At 36.7% G+C, this 23,091-nt stretch overlaps 1 protein-coding gene across 12 annotated transcripts in view; it reads right to left on the bottom strand.

Annotated features, from left to right (window-relative positions):
* Window positions 1-23,091, bottom strand: part of ADGRG2 (adhesion G protein-coupled receptor G2) — a 178,896-nt gene that overhangs the window by 10,110 nt on the left and 145,695 nt on the right. For all 12 annotated transcript variants that reach the window (XM_072614198.1, XM_072614196.1, XM_072614197.1 and 9 more), the window contains 9 exons: window positions 21,743-21,899; window positions 19,036-19,179; window positions 18,302-18,424; window positions 17,233-17,278; window positions 17,038-17,141; window positions 16,057-16,178; window positions 11,974-12,242; window positions 7,487-7,586; window positions 6,692-6,975 (listed from right to left, as the gene is read on the bottom strand). In XM_072614198.1, the coding sequence (XP_072470299.1) occupies window positions 6,692-6,975; window positions 7,487-7,586; window positions 11,974-12,242; window positions 16,057-16,178; window positions 17,038-17,141; window positions 17,233-17,278; window positions 18,302-18,424; window positions 19,036-19,179; window positions 21,743-21,899 (1,349 nt within the window). The remainder of the gene's footprint in view (window positions 1-6,691; window positions 6,976-7,486; window positions 7,587-11,973; window positions 12,243-16,056; window positions 16,179-17,037; window positions 17,142-17,232; window positions 17,279-18,301; window positions 18,425-19,035; window positions 19,180-21,742; window positions 21,900-23,091) is intronic.

Here is a 23,091-nt window from a genome sequence, read left to right as displayed (position 1 = left end):
AAGATATAAAACTTCCCCTAAGAACTGCTTTTGCAGTATCCCATAAGATCTGGTATGTTGTCTCATTATTGTCATTCTCTTGAATGAAATTGTTGATTGTTTCTATGATTTCTTCTTTAACCTGTTTCTTCTTTAGAATTAGATTATTTAATTTCGAATTGATTTTTGGTTTATCTTTCCATGGCCTTTTATTACATATAATTTTTATTGCATTATGATCTGAGAAGGATTCATTGATTATTTCTGCTTTTCTGCACTGGATTGTGAGGTTTTTATGTCCTAGTACATGGTCAATTTTTGTAAATGTGCCATGTACCGCTGAGAAAAAGGTATATTCCTTTCTATTCCCATTCAATTTTCTCCAGAGATCTATGATATCTACCTTATCCAAAGTTTTATTGACCCCCTTAATCTCTTTCTTATTTATTTTGAGATTAGTTTTATCAAGTTCAGAGAGGAGGAGGTGCTGTCAGTTTCTTTCTTCAACTCCCCCAACCTCTCCTCTAAGAATTTGGATGCTATAGCACTTGAAGCATACATGTTTAGTAATGATATTGCTTCATTGTCTATGGTGCCTTTTAGCAGGATATAGTTTCCATCCTTATCTCTTTTGATTAGATCTATTTCTTCCCCCTTCCCCTCCTACTTCCTGTAGAGCTAATTAGAACTATATACTTAAGTTTATTGTTCCCTCCTTGAACCAAATCAGATGAGAGTACCTCTCAAACAATGCTCATCTCCCTCCCCTCTTTCCCTCTACTATAATTTTGTACTTCTTCCTGTGATGTAATTTACCATTTTCTGTTTCCTCCTTTTCACACCTCCTGTTACAATCCCTTCACATACTTAAATCATATTTTTAACATGACATCATTTACTTTATACTCATTCCCTCTATGTATATCCCTTTTATATTTCATAATAGATGCACAATTCTCAAGATTAACAGGTATCATCTTCCCTTATAGGGAGGTAAACAGTTTGCCCAAATTGAATAACAAGGTTTTTTTCCCTCCCCTGTTTACCTTTTTATGCCTCTCTTGAGACCTGTGTTTGAAGATCAAATTTTCTATTAAGTTCTGGCGTTTTGGTCAGGAAGTTCTGGAAATCCCTTATTTTATTGAATGACCATTTCCTTGCCTGAAATGTTATGTTGAACTTTGCTAGGTGGTTGATCCTTGGTTGTAGTCCCAACTCCTTTGCCTTATGGAATATTGGATACCAGTTCTTTTGATCTTTTAATGTAGAAGCTACAAGGTCCTGTGTGATCCTGACTGTAGCTCCTTGATATTTGAATGGTTTCTTTCTGGCTGCCTGTAGCATTTTCTCCTTCACTTGATAGTTCTGGAATTTGGCAATGATATTTCTTTGGGTTTTGAGTTTGGGATCCCTTTCAGGAGGTGAATGGTGGATTCTTTTAAAGACTATTTTGCCCTTTGGTTCTAACACTTCTGGGCAGTTTTCCTTGATGATTTCCTGGAAGATATTGTCCAGACTCTTTTTTTCATTGTGGATTTCTGGCAGGCCAATAATTCTTAAAATTTCTCTCCTGGATCTATTTTCCAGGTCAGTTGTTTTTCCAATTAGATATTTTACATTTTCTTTTATCTTTTCATTCTTTATATTTTGTTTGGCTGATTCTTGCTATCTCATGGAGTCATCAGTTTCTACTTGCCCAATTCTAATCTTTATCAAAATATTTTCTTCAGTTAACTTTTTTATCTCCTTTTCCATCTGTCCAATTTTTCCTTTTAAGGAGTTATTTTCTCCAGTTAATATTTGTACTTCCTTTTCCATTTGTCCAGTTTTCCCAGTTATGTATTATGCTTCCCTTTCCATCTGTCCAGTTGTTCCTTTTAAGGAGTTATTTTCTCCAGTTAATTTTTGTACTTCCATTTCCATTTGCTCAATTTTCCATCTCAAAGAGATATTCTCATCAGAGAATTCTTTTTTTATAATTTTAAAATCATTGGCCAGTTTTTCTTCTATTTCCTTCTTCGGCTGTTCCAGGAGAGCTGTTTGTGCATGCGAGCAGTTCATAGTCCCTTCTGAAGTTTCAGATGGAAGTACAGTCTCAGTATTGACCTCTTTGGTATTTGTGTTTTGGTCCTTATTAGCATAGAAAGATTCTATGACATTTTCGCACTTATTTTGCTTTTCCTTGTTCATGATCATGATTGTGTGTTGTTGTGGCTTCTGGTTCTTTCAGTTAGAAGCTGCAGAACTTGGTGCTGAGCTGACTTGTGTGAAAAAGCTAAGAGCAGGTTATCAGCCCTTGGGTTAGCTTGTTAAGTGTGGGGGAGTGGTGGTCTGGTCACAGCAGATCTCCTCAGCTGAACTGAGGCAAAGGCAAGCTTAGGGGATGGTGATCCCAGCTGCCCTATTGTCTTCCCATTTCCCCTGGAGTGCTGAGGCATGCCTAGATGCTAGTGCGAGTTTCCACCTCTCCTGGGGCTCCTCTCCTGGCCCTGAGGCTTGCCTGGGTCCTAATGTGAGTTTCCTCTGCCCTGGGTCCTCTGTCCTTCCAGTTTGCCTCCCCCACAGTAGGAGGAATCCCCTAGCTATTTTCCTAGCCTCAGGTGTTAGGAGACTATTTTCCCCCTCTGCTGTCCCCACTGATCCAGGATTTTTCTGGGGAAATATTTTGTGGTTCTTTCAAGGTCATCAAGGCGGGGGAGGAGAGAGCATTTACTGATCACTCTGCCATCCTGGCTCCCAGAAGTTCAAGTAGGTGACTTACTGATGTTTAATCTTCATACTGAAAGTCTCAGGAGTTGCTGCGCTGATTTCTGGTGCTCAGCAGCTGTCACTGTCTCTGCTGGTCTCTCACCGTGGGCTGCCAGTCTTCCGGGTTCTGCCTGCTGCTGTCTCAGGTTTCCCAGGGCCCTCCTGCTCCATTGCACTGGATGTGCTGTGCTTTGTGCTGTTGGCTCACCCTTGGAGAACAGATCCTTTCCGTGGACCTTCCAGTCTCTCCTGGGCTTTGAATCCACCACAGTCTGTCTCCTATTGGAATCTGCACCTCCAAAATTTGGTCAAATTCTCTTTTTAGAGGTATCTGAAGGAGTTTGTCTAAGAGCTTAGGTGAATAGTTGCTCTCACTCCGCCATCTTGGCTCTGCCCCTATGTTCCTTTTTCTCCATCTAAACATTGTTAATACTCACTGATAGAATTCTATTTAGTAGACAACAATGTAATAGGTAGATTTTAGAAAAATAATCTAAAAAAATTAAATATTTTCAAGTTACTATGGAAGCTTTCTAGCTAAAGGAATCTCATGATGAATCTCTTCCTAAGTGATTTTTTAAAAAAGTAAATACTCTCCTCATGCCAACATTTCTCTTACCTTCTCCTGCCAAATTACTTGTTTTTTAAATCTTGATTTTAAGATAACAGGTCTATTTGTACTAGGATTCATATCTGTTCTTACTAGACAGGAAGACAGGTATCTTGAATGTTGGACAAATCACAGGATCAAAAGATCATAGATTTAGAGTTGGAATATCTTAAAGGATATCTAATTGAAACCCTTTATTTTATGGATGAGGAAATTTTGGCCCTGGGATTTAATGACTTGACCAAGGTTACAATGCAATAAGAGGCAGATCTTGAGTTCAGATCTCCATATCCAGGGTTCTTTCCATTGCATTGCAATGCCTCTTCTGGTTTCAATCAATATAAATATTTTATTTCATTGTCTTTTCCTTAAATTTGCTTTTTTTCTGTATCTTCTTGAGTCCTAGTCTTACATTTATTGAAACTACTGGAAATGTCCAACTCTACATCTATTGGCATCTCAAACTCAGCATGACCTATCCTTTTCCCCAAACTCACCCTTTGTCTGAACTTCTGTAATTCTATTGACGGCACCATCATTCTTCCAGTCACCCAGGTTCACAACCATGGAACTTTCTTACTGTACACACCCAATCAGTTGTCAGCTCTTTTCTGTTATACCTCCACAACAGCTTTCATATCTGTCCCCATTCTCTCAACTCATGTAGCCATTGCATTAATCCAGGCCTTCATCACCTTTTTCCTGTACTATTATTGTTTCTTAATTTGATATACTACTTCAAGTCTCTCCTCTCTCTAACCTATCCTCCACACTTGACATGTTAAAACCCTTTATAACCTTAATCCAAACTAGTTTTCCAGCTTTAGTATGCATTACTCCTTCATGCACTCCTCACTCTAGCAAATCTGGCCTTCTTACCTCACACATGACACTTACTGTGCCTTACCCATTCTGTCTACTGCTCAGTAAATGCACATCTCCTCATCTCTACTTAGAATCCTGTTTTCTAAAAAGATCTATTTTGGGACTACCTCATACCCAAGGCTTTTCCTGATTCTCCCCAGCTTCCAGTGTCTCCTCCATAAAATACTTTGTCTTAACCAAGTAAAGTACTAACAGAATACTATATTTCATTTTTGTCTTTGTATTCTTAGAAACTAGCAGAGTACCTGGCACACAGCAGATACTTAATAAATGCTTGTTGATTGATCTATTACTCTGATCAAGTTATAATGCAACAACTTAACATGCCATTCACATTAGGAGTTAATCTATCATAATAAAGGCAGTGGATGCTTGAATATAATTTGTGGATGATGATAATTTATGGAAATAATTTGCTAGATATTCCATTTACCTCATTCTAAATAATGTAAGTTAAAACAGAGACTTCATGTAACCCGCAGGCATACTTGATGCTTTCCAAGCTGAACAAAATAAGGAGAAAAAGCCATAATGTACAATTAAATTAATCTCAGGTTGGGATTTCTTGGAAAATAGTATAATGATTTATTGCTTTGCAATAAGTGGAACCACAAAACGACATTTTTGGAGCCAAAACCAATAGAAGAATGAGATGAGGAAAGCAGATGGGAACACAGTCAAAGTTAAAAAGTGATACTTAAGAGAAAGGCTAGAAGCAAAGTGAATTCAGAGACAAAGTATTACTGTTGACATACTTCGAAAGTGCCAGCTTCCATGCTTTCTACTGCCAAAGTATAGTACAATCATTACAAAACTAACCAGATCACTGAATGATGGATATTTTTTTTAAACAGTGACCTTTACAACTCTGAAATTTTCTTTTTTAAAGAACATGATTATGAGCCTTTTGGAACACATGGATCTAGCTATGCCTAATTTAAAAATGGGGAGCCATTATTTAAAAAACAATCCACAATAACCTATCTTTCCAGCTCATCATCCCATTATTCCAGTGGTTTGTTTTTCTAGGATTAACCATAAAGGAGACATGCTCCTAAGACACCTTTGCCTACCTTTTAAATATTTTCCAGCAGAGGCTACAACCTCAAATTTTACTTTAACTTCTCCTCCTACACACACACACACACACACACATACACACACACACACACACAACATCTAGAATTCATAGAGAGGTTAAATAGGACTAAAGACGAAAATAACTCCTGGTGCAGGGGTGGGGAACCTGTAGCCTCAAGGTGACATATGGCCCTCCAAATCCTCAAGTACAGCCCTTTGAATACAAACTTCACTGAACACATCTCCTTAATAATATTATTATATTAATACATCATATTATATAATTATATTAGTAATATTAACTCATATTATTATATTATAATGATATAACATAGTATATAATAAAATTATATAATTATATTGATATCAATTATTTAAATTTATTTAAGCTAATTGATCAAATATATTAATATATTATGTATAATTGTATTAATAATATTAATTTATATTATTATATAATAAAATTATATAACTACATATTTATAATATTAATACTATTATTAAAGGGATTTGTTCTGTGAAGTTTGGATTCAAAGGGCTTCACTTGAGGACATAGAGGGTCACATGTGGCCTTGAGGTCACAGGTTTCCCACCCCACCACAGGTTTCTAGGGTATCAGGCAGTATGACTAGGAACAAAACTATGCCACAAAACTGAAGAAACAGGTTGGCTGTGGCACAACTTTTAGGTTTCCATTTTACTCCCTTTCCATCCAGAAGACTGTCCCCTGATTCTCATGCTTTTAGAGGGATGGGCAAAGTGGGTGGTCTTGATAGGAATGCCATATTTCTCCTAGAACTTCACAAGGGCTTCTTATCATAGTACCTTATATAAATTAGGTACTCACCAGGTGTTTGTGCTTGGATAGAACCTGTGCCTATGTTTTCAATGCTGATATAAATTGGTTTTGTGCAGCTGTGAAATATCATTACATGGTTATATTCTGAAATTCCCATGATCTGTTGTGGACTTTCATTTTATCTTAAAAACTTTGTAAGTTAAAGAGGGAACATGGGTTTTTAGCTTCATTTTTACAAATGAGGAAATTAGAGAAGAGATGGAGGGGTATTATGTTAAGGCTAAAACATTGAGTCAGCAATATTCTCAGGCATATAGCCCTGTTTTGTCCTTCAGGATGAAAACCTGCAAAATTATATCAGACAAAAATAATTTCATGAATCTAGAAATCATCTTTCCTCTTATAAGGAGGATCACAAAGCATTCTTCTCAAAGGCAAATCTGTCCTTTAACTAAAATGCTTTTATCTGCTGAATATATATACTTTGCATAACACTTCTTATTTCAACAACCAATTGAAAATTATTTTTATATATTCATTTATACAGTCAACTAGATGCTCTTTAGCCTATGTAAAATCAGAAAACTTACCTTGCAAAGTATTAAAGATGGCAAAGAGGTACATGAACAAGACATTAACTGGTCCCCAGGCAAAAAAGGCAAATCCCCAAGTAATCCCCAGCAGAAAAGTCAGACCAGCAACACTTCGAAGATCTTGAATGCTTGTTTTCCTTTGAGCACCAAGTTGCTTCTTTTTTTTAATGCGACAAAGTTGGACCAGTACTACAATGAACATGCTGACATTCAACAGGAATATCACACAGAAATAGCCTACCACGGTAATGTAAAATACAACATTATTGTTGATCCAACAACTAAAATGGAAAAAGAAAAAAAAAAGACAGAATAAATCCTGACATCATATGTTACAAAACAGTATAATTACTGGATAAAAAGATCTATATATGCATCAATCATGCAAAAAGAAAAACAACACAAATCACTACTCACTATTCCTTCCTTTGAAATCTCAAGTAGAATTTGCATCTTCATAGAAAATTCAAGGAAATTATGAAGGAGTTCACCCCATGCAAATATTGTAAAGCATTTCATCTGCTATTGTCAACTTAATGTAATTTTTCTTTTTCTTATAAGCTTATATAAAGATCTTCAAAATTCTGCCTTTTGTTTTCCTATATTTCAGGAGCCAAGTGGAATTTTCAAATAGCTTGCTTTATTACAGCTCTGACCACAAGAACTGTCATAAATTTAACGAATTTCTATTAGGAAGGGAGTCTGTATCAACATAATGATTCCATCATGCAACTTTTCCTGAGAAGTTAGTTTCCTAACAAGCATCTGCAATCCTGGAAGATCTGTGCTTACAATTCATCAGGTGAGCCATTGGGGAATTTTCCATAGGAGCCAAGTCCATAGTTATCTGGTGATACAGCCAGCACAATGGCTATAATTACAGCTGGGACACCTGGGAGTTTGAGAAAAAATGTTACATAGGGTTGTAATACACTAAAATATAGAGAAAATCAGATAACATGATGTAGCATTTATTTCTAAGGACTAACAGCAAGGAGGGTCAAGGTTCATGCAAATTACCAGAAGATAAACTAGATGGGATGTATATACAACAGAGAAGCGTTGACAACAACCAAAAAGAAAATTTATAATGATACAACCAGGGGTCCCTAATGAACTATGTTAGACTGGCTGATTGCAGAACTTGACTTGATTGGCATTAGGAGGTCATTTGTATTTTGAATGACAGAGATGTATCTTATCGCCTGAGACCCATTTTAGAAAAAAGAACACAGTAATATATTTTGCCCTTGATTAAGAAATCTGACTTTACACACTTTTGTAAAGAAGATTAAGATTAGGACTAAATGAAGATAACAATGACTTCTTTTTCAGGTCCCTTTCCTCCTACCCCAAATAGATGAGATTTAAAAACAAAGGCTATCTTTCAAACGACCCCCCCACCGCCTACCCCCTGCCAAATCACACAATTAACTGAAATGATCAAGACAGTGCAGTGTCTTGAAATCACACATGACACGGAAAGAACAAGTATATAAAGATAAAGAATGGTGGATATTCAACTTGGAATAGAGAAGACTTGACAGATAGGGGACATGTTAACTACAGTGTATTAGAAGAGAGAGATGAATTCTAGATCTGGCTTTGAGTATTTTATTTAGTGAACATTTATTGAGACATTTGACAAGTCATTTAAACCACTCTGGACCTCATGTTACTCATTTATAAAATGGGGATGATAATTCCTGCCTTAACTCAGGAATATTCTGAGGGTCAACTGAGATCATGCCAATCATACTTCATATATATATATACATACACACACATATACACATATGTGTGTGTATTGCTTTAGGATTTCCAAAAGCACCTCCCTAATAGTAACTCTGGAAGGTAGGTGGCATAAGTATTATTATTACCATGTTGTTGTTCAGTCATTGTCATGTATGACTCTTCATGAACTCATGGACCATAACACTATTTCTCAAAGTTTGTTCAAGTTCATGTTCATTGTTTCCATGACACCATCTATCCATATCATCTTCTGCTGTCCCTTCTGTCCCATTTTCTTTACCTTCAGTCTTTCATAATATCAGAGTCTTTTCTATTAAGTCCTGTCTTCTTATTATGAGGTCAAAGTATTTAATCTTCAACTTCAGTATCTAACCATCCAATGAGTAGTCTGAATTAATTTCTTTAAGTATTGACTGATTTGAACTCCTTGCTGTCCAAGGGACTTTCAAAAGTCTTCTCCAGCACCATTGTATATAGTCCAACTCTTATAACCATATATTGCTACTAGAAAAACCATAGCTTTGACTACATGGATCTTTGTTGACAAAGTGATGTCTCTTTATTTTTTAGTATGCTGTTTAGTATGCTGTTCATATTTGCCATAGCCTTCCTTTCAAGGAGAAATGTCTTTTAATTTCTGGGCTATAGTCATTGTCCGCAATGATCGTTGAGTCCAGGAATATAACATCTGACACTGTTTTCTTTTTTCTCCCTCCTTTTGCCAGGAAGTGATGGGATCAGTTGTCAAGATCTTAGTGTTTTTGATGTTAAGCTTCAAGCTGGCTTTTATGCTCTTCTCTTTCAATGCTCATCAAGAAGCTTCTTAATTCCTCTTCACTTTCTGCCATCAGAGTGGTATTGTCTACATATCTGAGATTGTTAATATTTATCCTGGTAACCTTAATTCCTAACTTTTGATGCATCAAACCTGGCATTTCACATGCAGGACTCTGCATATAAGTTAAATAAATAAGTTAACAACATATAGCTTTGTCATACTCCTTTTCTAATCTTAAACCAACTATGATTTGTTCTCACCGTTGCTTCTTGGCCTACATACAGTTTCCTTAGGAGATAAGTAAGATGATCTGGTACTCCCATGTTTTTGAGGAGTTGCCACATTTTGTTATGATCCACACAAAGACTTTAGTGTGGTCAATAAAGCAGAAGTAGAGGTTTTCCAGAACTTTCTGCTTTCTCCATAATCCAACAAATGTTGGCAATTTGGTCCACAGTTCCTCCACCTCTTTGAAAACCAGTCTGCCTGCCTGGTAATTCTCAGTTCGCATATTGCTGAATCTTAGTCATAACCTTGGTGACATGTGAAATGAATGCAGTTGTTTAGTAATTTGAGCATTCTTTGCCATTGCCCTTCTTTATGATTGGGATGTAAATAGATCTTTTCCAATCCAGTAGACACTGTTGAGTTTTCAAAATTTGCTGGCCTATTGAGGTACAGCACTTTAACAACATCACTTTTTAGAATTTTAAATAGTACAGTTGGAATTCTATCACCTTTACTAACCTTCTTGTTAGCAAATTCCCTAAGGCTCATTTGACTTCATTTTCTAGAATGTTGTTCAGTAATCATACCACCATGGTTTATTGGTAATGTTAAGATCTTTCTTGTATAGTTCTTTTATATATTCTTGCCACCCCTTAATCTCTCTGCTTCTGTTAAGAGCAGATGAGGAAAATGAAGCTGAGTGACTTGTCCCAGTGTTAGACATCATAGTTACCTGAAGTTGGGCCAGTACCCAGATCTCTCCCAGGCTAACACATTTTCCACTGTAGCATTCATCTTCAATGTATAGTTAAGTGCTTTCAAAGCAGAAAATCACCATACAAACATAAAGTGTTAGTATTCAAATATTTGAAAGCAGGTCTAAAGTCAATGAGTAAAAACTCTAGGGAGGAAGAGTTTTAGTTCAAAGAGCAAAGAACTTGTCCCCCAAACAAGGTCTATTTGAAAATAGAATGATTGTTTCATTAGACTTTGAGTTCTAATTCCTGGAGGTGTCCAACCTGACTTAAGGATGTTGTACAGGAGATAGCTGGGGTGGGTCATGTTAGAAAAAGATGTCAGAATTTCTTTTCAGTTAAAAAAAGCCTATTATTCTATGACCCGCTATAGGTACAATACATACTTAGAGATGATTTTCTAGTTAGTGATGCTTTTTTTTACATCAGACAATTTTGGATTATTCACAGATAATAGATAGTTGGTTGGTTGTTATGCTTTGTTCTTGAAGCTGCCCAAAATGGTATCACTATATTGGAGTACAGTGTGTCTGACTGTGACTGATCAGACCAATATGAATTCATAATATCTGTCACAGCTTGGGCACAAATAGACCACATGAATGTTTAGAATGAAGATGTCTCTAAATTTGTGCACCTCACATTTCTTTTGAGCTACTGAAATTCTGCTTTGCTCATAGAGTATAGCACCTTTTTTGATAAGGCATGTCATACTGGGCAATCCTTTGTCTGTGTCTCTCATGTCATGCAATTGCTTCTGAAGTTCTTCAGAGAGACCTTCAGATTATCCTTGTATCACTTTTTCTGATCTCCAAATGAGTGCTTGCTTTGTGTGAGTTTTCTGTAAAACAGTCTTTTAGGAAACCTACGTTTGGCATTCAAACAATGTGGTCAGCCCATTGGAGCTGTGCTCTCTGCAGTAGGGTTTGGATGGCTGGCATTTTAGCTCAGGAAAGGACCTCAGTATGTGGTACCTTATCTTAGCAGCTCATCTTCAGAATCTTCCTAAGACAATTCAAATGGAAGTGATTCAGTTTGCTGGCATGGCACTGGAAGACTGTCCAGATTTCACAGGCACACAACAATGAGATCAGCAAAGCAGTTCCGTAGACCTTCAGTTTTGTAGGCAGCCTACTACCTCTTCTCTCCCACACTTTATTTCAGAGTGTCCCAGACACTGAGCTAGCTCTGGCAATGCATAATAATCCCACTAATGCTTCATTCCAATGAGAAGACAACCCTATGATCTGGGCCACCTGTGTACAGGGTTGTGATGACAGCTCCCAATGCAACTGTACTTCCTGCTTCATCACTTGTTTGTCACCACAGGATTCTAAGGTAGGTAAAAATGGTAAAAATTCTGAAATAATACACAGCTACACTTGAAAGAAGTGGCATGTGTTTGACCTTTGGGGAACTAAACCTATACTAAGAAATAATGGGTTTGGTGGAAATAAGCAAAATAAGCAGCCATTGGTTGTTGCTTTTTCTGACTGACCAAATATAATGATTAGCAATTGTTTAGTGATTTAAGGGTTGGAAAGCACTTTGCAAGTATTATGTTCTTATTTTCTCCTGAAAATTAGGAGGTAGGTGCTAGCATTTTACAGATGAGGAAACTGAGGTACTTCAGTGACTTGCCCAGGTTCATACAGCTAGTACATGTGTGAGAAAGAATTTTAACTCAGATTTTCCTGACTCCAGGTTCAGCAATCTATCCACTGTATTATCTCTGTGGATCTTACAATGAAAATCATACCTACCCCAACCTATGATGCAGAACTTGAGGATATACTTTCGGATATAGGTATTAAATACTTTGACAAGAGCCAGGTACATATGAAAAGCTTCTAGGCCCATCCAAGTGAATGAAACCAACAGGAAATAATGAAGAAATACTGCCACAGAGATGCAGAGGCCTCGAATGTTATATAGTGCAATCCATGAGTCCAGGAGAAACACTAGATTCAGGAGGAGTAAAGCAGCACACAACTGGATGAGGATTTTGGAAGGATAGTCCCTCCGGATTTTCCTGAAAAAAAAAATAGGAGAAAAAGGGCATGATATCCATCTGCAAACCCTAGTGTGGACACTCAAGTCATGTGTCAGGTTATCTTTGAAGGCTCAGTATTGTTCTGGTCATGTAGAGGGAAGGAGACCTCTCTATGACTCAAAATAAAAAGAAATTCAGTCTTTGGCATGCATTACCTATCAGTTAAATTAGCCCAGTAGAGCTTGAGGATTTGGAATAGGCTTATTATTCTACAGCTACCAGTTTTAGAACTGCATGGGGAGATAAAGTAATCCAGAGCTCTTATTTTTTTGTGTGTGCCATGGACTCCTTTTACGGGCTGAGGAAGTCTAAAGGACCTTCTCGGTATAATGTTTGTAAAAGCATAAAGTAAGAGACATAGGGATCCAAAGGAAATTGATGATAATAAAGGACAGCTATCAAAATATTTAAAAAACAAATTCATGGACTCCAGGTTAAGAACTCAGTTCTAAACCAATCCCTCACTTTATGAAGAAATTGGTCCCAGATTGTTGAAGCATCTTGACTGGAGTCACCTCACAGTAAAGTAAGTAGACCAAGATTCAAACTCAGATCTTCTGACTCCTAAAGCTAATGTTTTCCATACTACATTAGACATATGTAATTATAACAATATATAATTGTATATGCAAACTTTATATAAAATATATAATACATATTACACACTATGATACATGTAAAACATATAATTTTATGTTCATATATAATAAAAATATTTAGACATTACATAGACTGCCTTTTCTCTATGATATGGTGTGTGTGTGTGTGTGTGTGTGTGTGTGTGTGTGTGTGTGTGTATAATATCTATTTCCCATGTCTCATCGAAAAGACTTTTGTCACCATAGGATTTAGAGCTGTAAGACTCATTAGAAATGTTGTAGTCTAACTCTATCAGATAACTCCTGATTTTACAGATGTTGAAACTGAGGCCCATAAAAAGGTTATGATTTGTCCAAGGTCATATATGAGCTTGAAGTCAAAGCAGACATTTGAACACATGTTCTGATTAGAAATCCAATGCTCTTTCCTTTTTGCTATGACATTTGCTAAAGAACTTTAGAATCTTATAATAGTCACTTGACAATCAGAAATGTCCAAAAGTGGGATAGGCTATCTCACAAAATGGTGGGTCACCCCAAAACTGGAGCCTGGATGAACACTTGTCAGAAGGATTGTTCGGGCGATTTTGTTGGTCAAGAGTGGTTGGATTAGATAGTTTCTGAGGTTCCTTCCTGATCTGAGATTCTGCTATGTCATGTTGTTGCTTAATACAAACATGTAAAAAAGTTACTTTAAGATACAACTAAATAAGAAATGAAAAAGAGAATAACTAAAAATGGAAAAACCATTTCCTTTAAATCAGCAACACAATCTAATTTGTTACATAAAAAATTTTGTGCTTGAAAAAGTAGCTCTGATTAAGTCATTCCAGGTAATGAATAGTTTATTGGCAAATTAGTCTGAGAATTTTTCCAAGGATCCACTGGCAGGACTACGTTCCCATTCTGGTGTCCAGATTTTCCAATCTAAGAGTAGAAATGGAGATTAGTTTTTATTAATTTCCTAGTTAGTATCCAGAATCCAAATAGTGGGATTTATATTTGGTTAATATTACAACTAGAGGAACTTTGACATGGTGGCTACAGAATTGGTCTTGAAGCCAGGAAGACTTAGGTTAAAGTTTTGCTCCTGATACACATTGGCTATTTGAATGAAAGCTTAACATCTCAGTGTTCTGGACAATCCTCTAAAGCCTACGTAACTGAGAAAATGTTAATCTGCACTGGTAGAGAGAGTTTTCTCACCTACAAATTACCTATACGAATGAAATCAGAGGTCTAGTTGTTATCTGTAATATTTCAACAGTGCCTACTTTGTTCTTCAACAGAACTCTAAGCAGGGAGGCATCTGTAAAGTTCTCCAAGTAGAATTATGAATAAAATAAAGATGGTAAAGGGCATCTAGGTGCTGCAGTGGATAGAGTACCTGCTTTGAAATCAGGAAGACTCCTCTTCCTGAGTTCAAACCTGACCTCAGATACTTACTAGCCATGTGACCTTGGGCAAGTAATTTAACACTGTTTGCCTCAGTTTCCTCATCTGTAAAATGAGCTGGAGAATGGAATGGCAAATTACTCCAGTGTCTCTGCCAAGAAAACCCCAAATAGGGTCACAAAACTTGAGCATGACTGAAAAATGACTGAAGATGGCAAAGCAATGCAAAATTGCTTTTGTTTTTTGCTAAAAATCTACCAAAAATACTATCTATTTCACAGTTTGCTATTCCTGCTGTCCTGGCATACTAAGTGCTTTCCTTCCCATTCTTCAGTTAGTTGCTGAAACCCCATATTTATTTCAAGAAATCTTCAACCAACTAACATAATTTTCCAGATACTTCACATAACCTTCCACTAGTCCCACTTAATTCTTTGCATCAAAGAGTCTTTGTGTTGAAAGAGACATCAAAGATCCCTATTACTTTCACCCATTAATCATTTTTTCTGCCAAGTAGATCCAAGCAAAATGTTATAAGTTCTCTAGAGCTTCTCCAATCTAAAAATTCTTAGATCCACTAACTCATCCTTGTATGGCATGGTTTAAAGTCCCTTCATCCTCCTGGTAAACAACACTTAGATACATTCCAAATTTTCAATGTCTTTATTATAATGCAACAGCTAATACACTGCCCAGTACTCTGGATATAATCTGACAAAGACAAAATATGTTGGGACTATCAACTCCCTTATTCTGAATGTGATTATTAATATATTAACATTATTTACAATTATATTATCATGATATAATTATGTTATTGATATGAGATATTAATACACAGATACATTATCAATATTATTAACATAAGATATTAATGTATGACATATTATTGATATTTTATAAGATATTGATATAATCTAACATTTGTATGCATTGTTTTGTTTTGTTTTTAGTTTCCAGGTCCAACTCTTAGCTTAGGTGGTAGATGAGATCCGCTAAAGTCTTCAGATCTTTTTCCTTTATTCATTTATTTTACATATTTACCTACCTATCTATTTATTTATTTACAAAAACTGATGTCTAACTACACTCCCCCTATTACTTACTTTTGCAATGATGATTTTAATCTAAGTGCAGAAATTTACTTATATCCCTAATGAATTCCATCTGAATCTTCCTGTCATGTTATCCTGTCAAGAAAATTTTGCATCCTGATTCTGTTATCCAATATAGGGGGTTATGTCTTTTAGCTTTGTGTCACCTACAGATTGGTTAAGAAAACCATCTTTCTATATCTTTATCCAGAGCACTTCATCTAGGTTGACATTGTTCCATCAGTGAACGTTCTCTGGAATGGGTCGTTCAACCACTTCTGAATTCATATATCTGTACTATGGTGCAACTCACATTTTTCCATTCTCCCCCCCCACTTAACACAAATTCGGAGCTTAATTCAATATGTATTTTAATCACTCTCCATATTATTACTACTCCTCTTAGATTTTAAGTCTGCAGGAGGAAAAAATGAGGAAAACCTCCAATTCATTCACTGGGTAGCAAACTCATAAGAGGACATAAGGATCTCTGTGGATGGATAGGTAAGGGGGGGAACTGAAATGTACATCAATGGAAGAAATATTCAAATTGATGAGCTCACAGATTCAGTGGAGCATTTATTCACTGAACTGTCTTTAGCATGGCCTCATAACAGAGAGGTAGTAAACGCATTTTAGAGATGTCAGTAATAACCTGGTCAAACAATGATGCCATGATTCCAGTTCAGCAGGAAGAATACTCACTCAAAGGCTATGTAGGTTACCAGGGTAACTGAAAGAAAAATTGCAGACAAGCCACAGCCAATATAGGTGATGAGTGTAAGAATCAGCATCTGGGTAGGTGGTAAGGGTGTTCTGGACAAGTCCTAAAAAGTAGAAATTATCTTTATTACATATTCTGTTTTAGAATAACATTTATTGTAGTGCTTTTAAGTTTAGAAAGTGCTGTAGATGTCATATAATTTTGGTCCTCAGAATGACTCTGTGAAGTAGGTATTATTATTATCTCCATTTTACAAATTATGAAACTAAGGCTGAGAAAAGTTAAATAATTTGCCCAAAGTCTCATAGCTATTAAGTACCTGAGACATGCTTGAATTTAGATCTTGATTCATTCACTATACACTTAGTTGCCTCTACCAAATATTCATAATGAAATAAAAGATGGTTCTAAATTTCCTAATGATTATTATGTCAAAAGTTAGTATTTTATGATGTTCTTAACTACTTTTCAGAAACTTATTTATGGGTACAGCAGATAGAAATAGACCCAAGAAGATATGAGTTCAAATTGAACCTCAGATAATTACTAGCTGTGTGACCCTGAGCAAGTCACTTAACTTTTGTCTATCTCAGTTTTCTCATCTGTAAAATGAGGAAGTTACTGGCACATACTTCACAAAGTTGTTATGAGATATTAGCAAAAGTTCTTTACAAACCTTAAAGCACAATATATGTATATCATATTTTATATAATTGCATTATATATACATGTGTCATATATGTATATATAATCTACACAGACATATGTTTATGTAAGTAAAAACTTGCAATAATAAAAATAGACTGGTATTCCATGCTCCTATATTTTCATTAACTCAAAAAAACTACCCATTCAGCTATGTTCATGAAGACATTTTATTTGGTAGATATCACAAGATGGTGTCAGTACATTTAATAGCAGTTAGCCTTTAAATCTGAGGTCTATTTAAATTGTTACATTACCAGCAGAACTCCAAAGCTTGTAAGGTGGTTGCAAGTGCAAACTGTTTCATTCATTCTCTTGTCTTTCACTGTGCAGCCCTCAGATGACCAACCTCCTCTGCCACCTGTTAGCATTGGGAAGAATACATATCCTATCAATGAGACCAATAGACATATGTGAGCTAAGGCAGGGGAAAGGATAATAGCAAAACCTACCATTTTTGCTCAGGTCCCAAAATGCACATTTTACAGTTAAGTTATCCTAAAAGGGAGAAATAAGACTCTGTTTTTGAACATGACATAAAAAAGTTGGAAAGCAAATTTTTTATGAAAAAGGCATATGGATTTTACACTTTCTCATTCTTCTTATGCCTGATCTTTAGAGGGAGAATTATCATCTAAGGTTTGTGTCTAGAAGCAAATAGCCCTCAGAATTGTTAAGCTCTCTTGTTCTCTTATTCCCCTATGCTAGGACTGATTTCACTGATCATCTTATCCCTTAGTACTTTGTACAGTTTTGCTCTCAGTTACTTATTGTATTTATATTTGTGTAATTATGTACATTTTATATGACCTCTACCAGATAGTAAACCCTTTGAAAGCAAGGACCATGTCCTTTTTTAATCCCAATTTCGTTCATAATGGAGAGAGAGATATAGACAGACACACAGAGATAAGACTGAGAGACAGAGACCGAGAGACTGAGACTGAGAGACGGAAACCAAGATAGAGAGACAGAGACAAAGAGAGAGAGGAGAAAAGAATAGGAGGGGAGTGGAAGACAGGGGAGAACAAAGCAGAGGAGGGCTGGGGAGGGAAGGAAGGAAGAAGAGAGGGGAGGAGAGAGGGGATATATAGAATATTATTTAAGCACTTACTATGTGCCAGACACTGTGCTGAGCTCCTTTAAACGTTTATATTTAAATAGGGGGGAAGACAACATATAAAAGGGTAATGGCTAACAGATAGGATTATAGTCATAGGTTTGGAAATGGTGTCCGCCAAGTTATATGGAAGCCCGATTTCAGGAAAATAAGGCAAAATCTCACCTCCTATCAGCCTATAGTGGTTCCAGGGACAGAGTTCAGGCACTTGATAAATATTTCTTGAATTAATTAATGAATGAAAAAATGATGGTGGAGAGGAAGTGCTTCACGCATTGTTCTGACTAGCACCCTGGATGAATTCAAGTTTTTTCCCTCTTTGATAGAGCTATGGCATCTTCCTAGGTTAAGTGTACTAAAAAGAATGGTCATCATAAAAAATATGGTCAGGAGTGGCTTACCTGGTTAGGACTTATATTCTGTAGCATAACAGTCACATTTACTGTCAAGTCCCTGATTGTTAGATTAGTGACGCTTGAAGATATAACATAGCTTATCAGAGAGACATTCTCCAATGAGAGATCCTAAAATACCAACAAAGTCATAAAGTGATCATGGGGAAAAATCATTGGGTTACAGAGCATTAGTGCTTCAAGAGTCCTTAGATATCATTGAACAGGGCAACAACAGCTCCAGAATGAGTCTGAACCAAATTGAAATGTAATTGGGAAATATTTTTTAAAAAGAAATGAAAATACAATAGAACATAGATAATGTGATTTTCTAAGTCAGTAAGAGCCTTATCTAGGACTTAGGGACCCCTGTTTCTGTCTGAGTTTGACACCATGGCCTAGTCCAACTCCCTCACTTTCTAGGGGAGGAAACCAATGCCCCAAGACAAGGGACTGACTCAAAGTCATTAATAGTAGAGTTGGAACCAAATCCTAGATTTTCTGATTTACAGTTTGGAGCTCCATTCATCACAAGAGGCTACCTCCCCATATTAGAAACTATATTAAGCAATCTCAAAAAAAACGTTTCACTTGCTGAGAAGTTTTAAAAGGAAATCAGTTGAGAAATCAACACAAATTATATCCATGGTATCTTTTCTTTAATGAAGTCATTTTAGTCTCAGTGAGTGTAGAGATACTTTAAATAGAAGAAAGGAAACAGAAGAAACTAGCAGAAACCTTACCTGAAATAACGTGGGTGTCTCAAAAAAGTTGAACTGGATTCGGGATGCTATCTCTGCCTCTTCAGGTGATAAATTGTCCAACAACAGGGTGGGGAGGGTAATAATACCAATACTATTTTCAGGGGCTTGAGTGTCCAGAGTAACCTGAAAAATCAATCCAGAGATAGCATGATGGATTTCTGGACATAATTTAAGAAGGCTGAAGGTCTGAACTAGGTGACCCTGGGAGCAGAATTCAGTAACGAATTTAAAAGGATTAGCAGAAAACGTTTGATTAGACAATGGAACTGAAGTTAAAGTTATTGCTTGGGATAATTTAGGCAGTTTGCCTTCAGTTTAATAAACTATTATCAAGATCCAAGACCACTCTTCTCGTTTTGCTCCTCTCTTTTTCACTATTAGGAGAATAGTGAATAAGAATAGCTCTTTTCCAGAGCTAAGGTCCAGGAAGCAAACTGTATCCTGAGCTTGGCTTACCACCAATCCTTTGCACTCACCCTCTGGATGATCATTCTGCAGCTAAACCACAGAACTGACTGTCCCTGACAGGCCCTAGCAGACCCAGACATGAAGCCCTGCTGTGAATGGACTTTTTCACTAGAAAACTCTGCCTCACAGTTGCTGTTGTGTCTCACCACCATTGCTACCCTACACTGTTTGATTCTTTATCTAGCCACAAGTATATAAATCAAGGTTTAGCCCCACAGCCCCAGGTCTCCTACTAGAGGAGGTCCCGACGTGCATTTAATAAATGCTAGTTGACTTGATTTAGATTTAGCTGGCCTTGGAACCAAGAAAATTGGGGTTTAATTAAGCCCTGCTTCTGAAACATATAGCCTGTGTGCTCACAGGTAATTTTCTTAACCTTTCAGTGCTCCAGGCACCTCTCTAAAATGATAAGTTCCAGAGAAGGTGCTGCATCTTCACTGGTAGAGGGAGATGCCATATTCAGTCCCTATCCTTATCCTATTTGCAGTTTAAACTTTATCTTTGATTGTAGAAGGAAGGAAAAACAACTTTGCCTTTGGCTAAAGGAATTTGTTAGAGGAATTTCATGCCTGGAGTATAAAGGGGAAGCTATTTTGGATGGCTAGAGTGGTCTTCCTGACTCAGGAAATTACAGTGTATAAATAACCACTTATTTATAAGATTGGATTCATTTTTAACTCAACAAGCATTTTTGGGTATCTGCTCTGTACTAAGGGGTACCACTAAGGTGGTGTAGTGGATAGAGCTCTGGACCTGAAGTCAGGAAGGCTCATCTTCCTAAGTTCAAATCTGGCTTCAGATACTTTCTAGCTGTGTGATCCTGGGCAAGTCACTTAACCCTGTTTGCCTCTTTCCTTATCTGTAAAATGAGCTGGAGAAGGAAATGGCAAACTGCTCTAGTAATTTTGCCAAGAAAACCCCAAACTGACTCATGAAGACTTGTGGACATGACTGAAAAACAACTGAATGAACTATGTACTAGCCAATTTTGGGAGCAAAGATTAAAAAAAAAAAAAAAAAAAAGAAACATTTCCTGGTCTCAAGGAACTCACATTCTACTGCTTTGGATACTCAATTAAGTATCACAAAGAAGATGTAATATAGGGAGAATAAAAGAGTAGATAGTATGTTAGATTTAGAAACAGGAAATCTTGAGTTCAAATCCAATCTCTAAGTGTCCTATTTATGTGACCTTTGGCAAGTCACTGAATAAATGAAAAAAACATTAACTAAGCTAGCTATTTGCCATTCATTGTGCTAAATGCTAGGGATACAAATACACACAAATTTGAGGAGTCTTTATCTTTAATAAGCATGGGTGCTTTGTTTTATTTTGGAAAGGTGAAAAGCAGGGAATTGGGGTCATCAGGCAGGTAATAAGATAGCCTGGTTGGATGACTGGATAGGATATAAAGCTAAAGGATTGCTCTGTTTTCTAGGGCCACCCAGCAGATAACCTTGGCTAAGTAACTTAGTTGGCATACATTCTGGAAGCAATTAATGAGATTGATGCCTAGAGTTCCAAAGATAAGTAGATTCACTTTACCAAAGACTTCAATATGCCTAAATTAATACTGAGGATTTCTCAATTAAGTCACAGTTTGGTTGTAATCTGTGTTGCTAGAGGGAGTTCCTACATTAGAAGTTTCCTACAGTCGCAAATAACAGACTTTTCAACTATTTGTGTATAGAGAATGAAACAAAACAACCACAAAAAGAAAAGGAAGAAGGAATATTTTAACATTGACCAGGAATACAGGGTAGCTCTGGGAAGCTGGTAAATGATAACTGTGGGCAAATCATCTTTGAAGACAGTAATGGTGGTGACAGTGGCTTCTCTCTGTCTCTCTCCTTCCTTCCTTCCTTCCTTCCTTCCTTCCTTCCTTCCTTCCTTCCTTCCTTCCTTCCTTCCTTCCTTCCTTCCTTCATTTCTTTTTTTAGCAACGGTTTCAAATGGTGATGAATCTAATAGGTGAAATGCTGAGTAACAGTTTCTGCAAATAAGATCCATCAAATCAATGAACAAACTGCATGTACCCTAGGTAGGAATGACTGTCTCTTCACTCCCTAACCCTAATGTGCCCCCTCCCCATAAACCATAATTCAAGAAACATTATTGTCAGATATTAAGTATAATAAAATAGCTGAAATTATATTACAATAAAAAGAGATAAGCTAAAATGATTACACCTTCAATAAAAACCAAAGTAGTATTTACCTGAAGATCTGAAGGATCTTGGGCAGCAAAAGTGGTTTTAGTGAAGGTGCTGGTGTTGGCTTTGACCACAGCCAGAGCCAAAGAAGGTGAGGTAAAACTGATGGTCTTGTTTGAAAAATTCAATTTCAAGCCAATATCATCCACTACTTTTAACAACCTATCATAGAAGAAAAAACAGTTCAGAATTCAAATCCTCCTTGTTTCTAACTGTTTAAACAGAATTCACTTTCGTGGACAAGAGTGTTTCAAAACTGGAATGGACCTCAAAGGTCACCTAAACCAGTCTTTAGTTGAGGGCATGAATTACCTCCAACAATAAATAAAGCTGGATTTGTAGTCATATGTCCTGTACCAAGTTAATTCTTGACCTTGTTATCTGTGTGTCTGGGAAAGTTTCTTTTTCTCTCTGGACCTCAGTTTCTTCATCTGGTATTATAATACCAGGAGTTTGAACTAAATGCTTGTAGGATTCCTTCCAGCTCTAATTCTTTGATCTTTCACCTCAAGACTCTTCAAATATTTGAAGACATTGATCATGTCTCCTTCCTACCCTACCACAGACACACATATGTGAACACCAAGTCTTTTCTTGTCAGAGTTAATATGGAGGAAAAATTGGAACCACAATCATTTCACAACGTCCTGATGGACTGACAGTGTAGAAATCCCCTGATCACCTGGTAGCCTTATAGAGGAAAGCAAGGAGGAATAAAATTAAACAAGCCATAGTTTAAGAGAATAGTTTTATCCAGTGTTGTAACCATTATTTGTTGTCCTTGGATGAGAGACACACACTTTCAGTCTCATCTAAATGGTTTCCTCAGTTTTGTCCAAAAGAATTTCTTTCACAATTGCAATTTTGGTCACCTCCTTTTGTCTCCTACACTTGAACAAGACGTTTGTCTTCTAATTCCGATAACAAACCTTGTCAGCTGCATGGTAATTTTTCCCTTACAAGTCCTGCTTTTCTCCTTTGGATGATTCCCCCTTTTTCTATCCCTACTCCTGTAAAAGGTCTGTCACAGAATACTACTGATTGGCCATGTACTAAAGTATACCTAAAAATTATAAAAATCAAATAGGTAACCTAGGAAGTTAAAACTGCTACCTGCCTTCTTCCTTAGCATGCTAATACATTTCTTTGCTTTCAGTTTGGCCTCTTGTCTCTGACTCAAAGTCATTGGCTCTTCACTGATGGTTATGCCTTTCCCAAGAGGTCTAAGTCCTCTGGGTTGAGAAAATTCTCTGACACTAAACATCCCCAGTTCTTATAACTATATCTCATGCTATCTTTGGGTCACCTTCAACATCCTTTGAATACCCTTCAGCTTTTTAGAACTAGAAGGGAT

This window comes from Notamacropus eugenii, chromosome 5 (assembly GCF_028372415.1).
Source record: "Notamacropus eugenii isolate mMacEug1 chromosome 5, mMacEug1.pri_v2, whole genome shotgun sequence".
Taxonomy (NCBI): Eukaryota; Metazoa; Chordata; class Mammalia; order Diprotodontia; family Macropodidae; genus Notamacropus; species Notamacropus eugenii.
The sequence above is the reverse complement of the archived record's forward strand: the minus strand, read 5'-3'. Positions and strand labels throughout refer to the sequence as shown.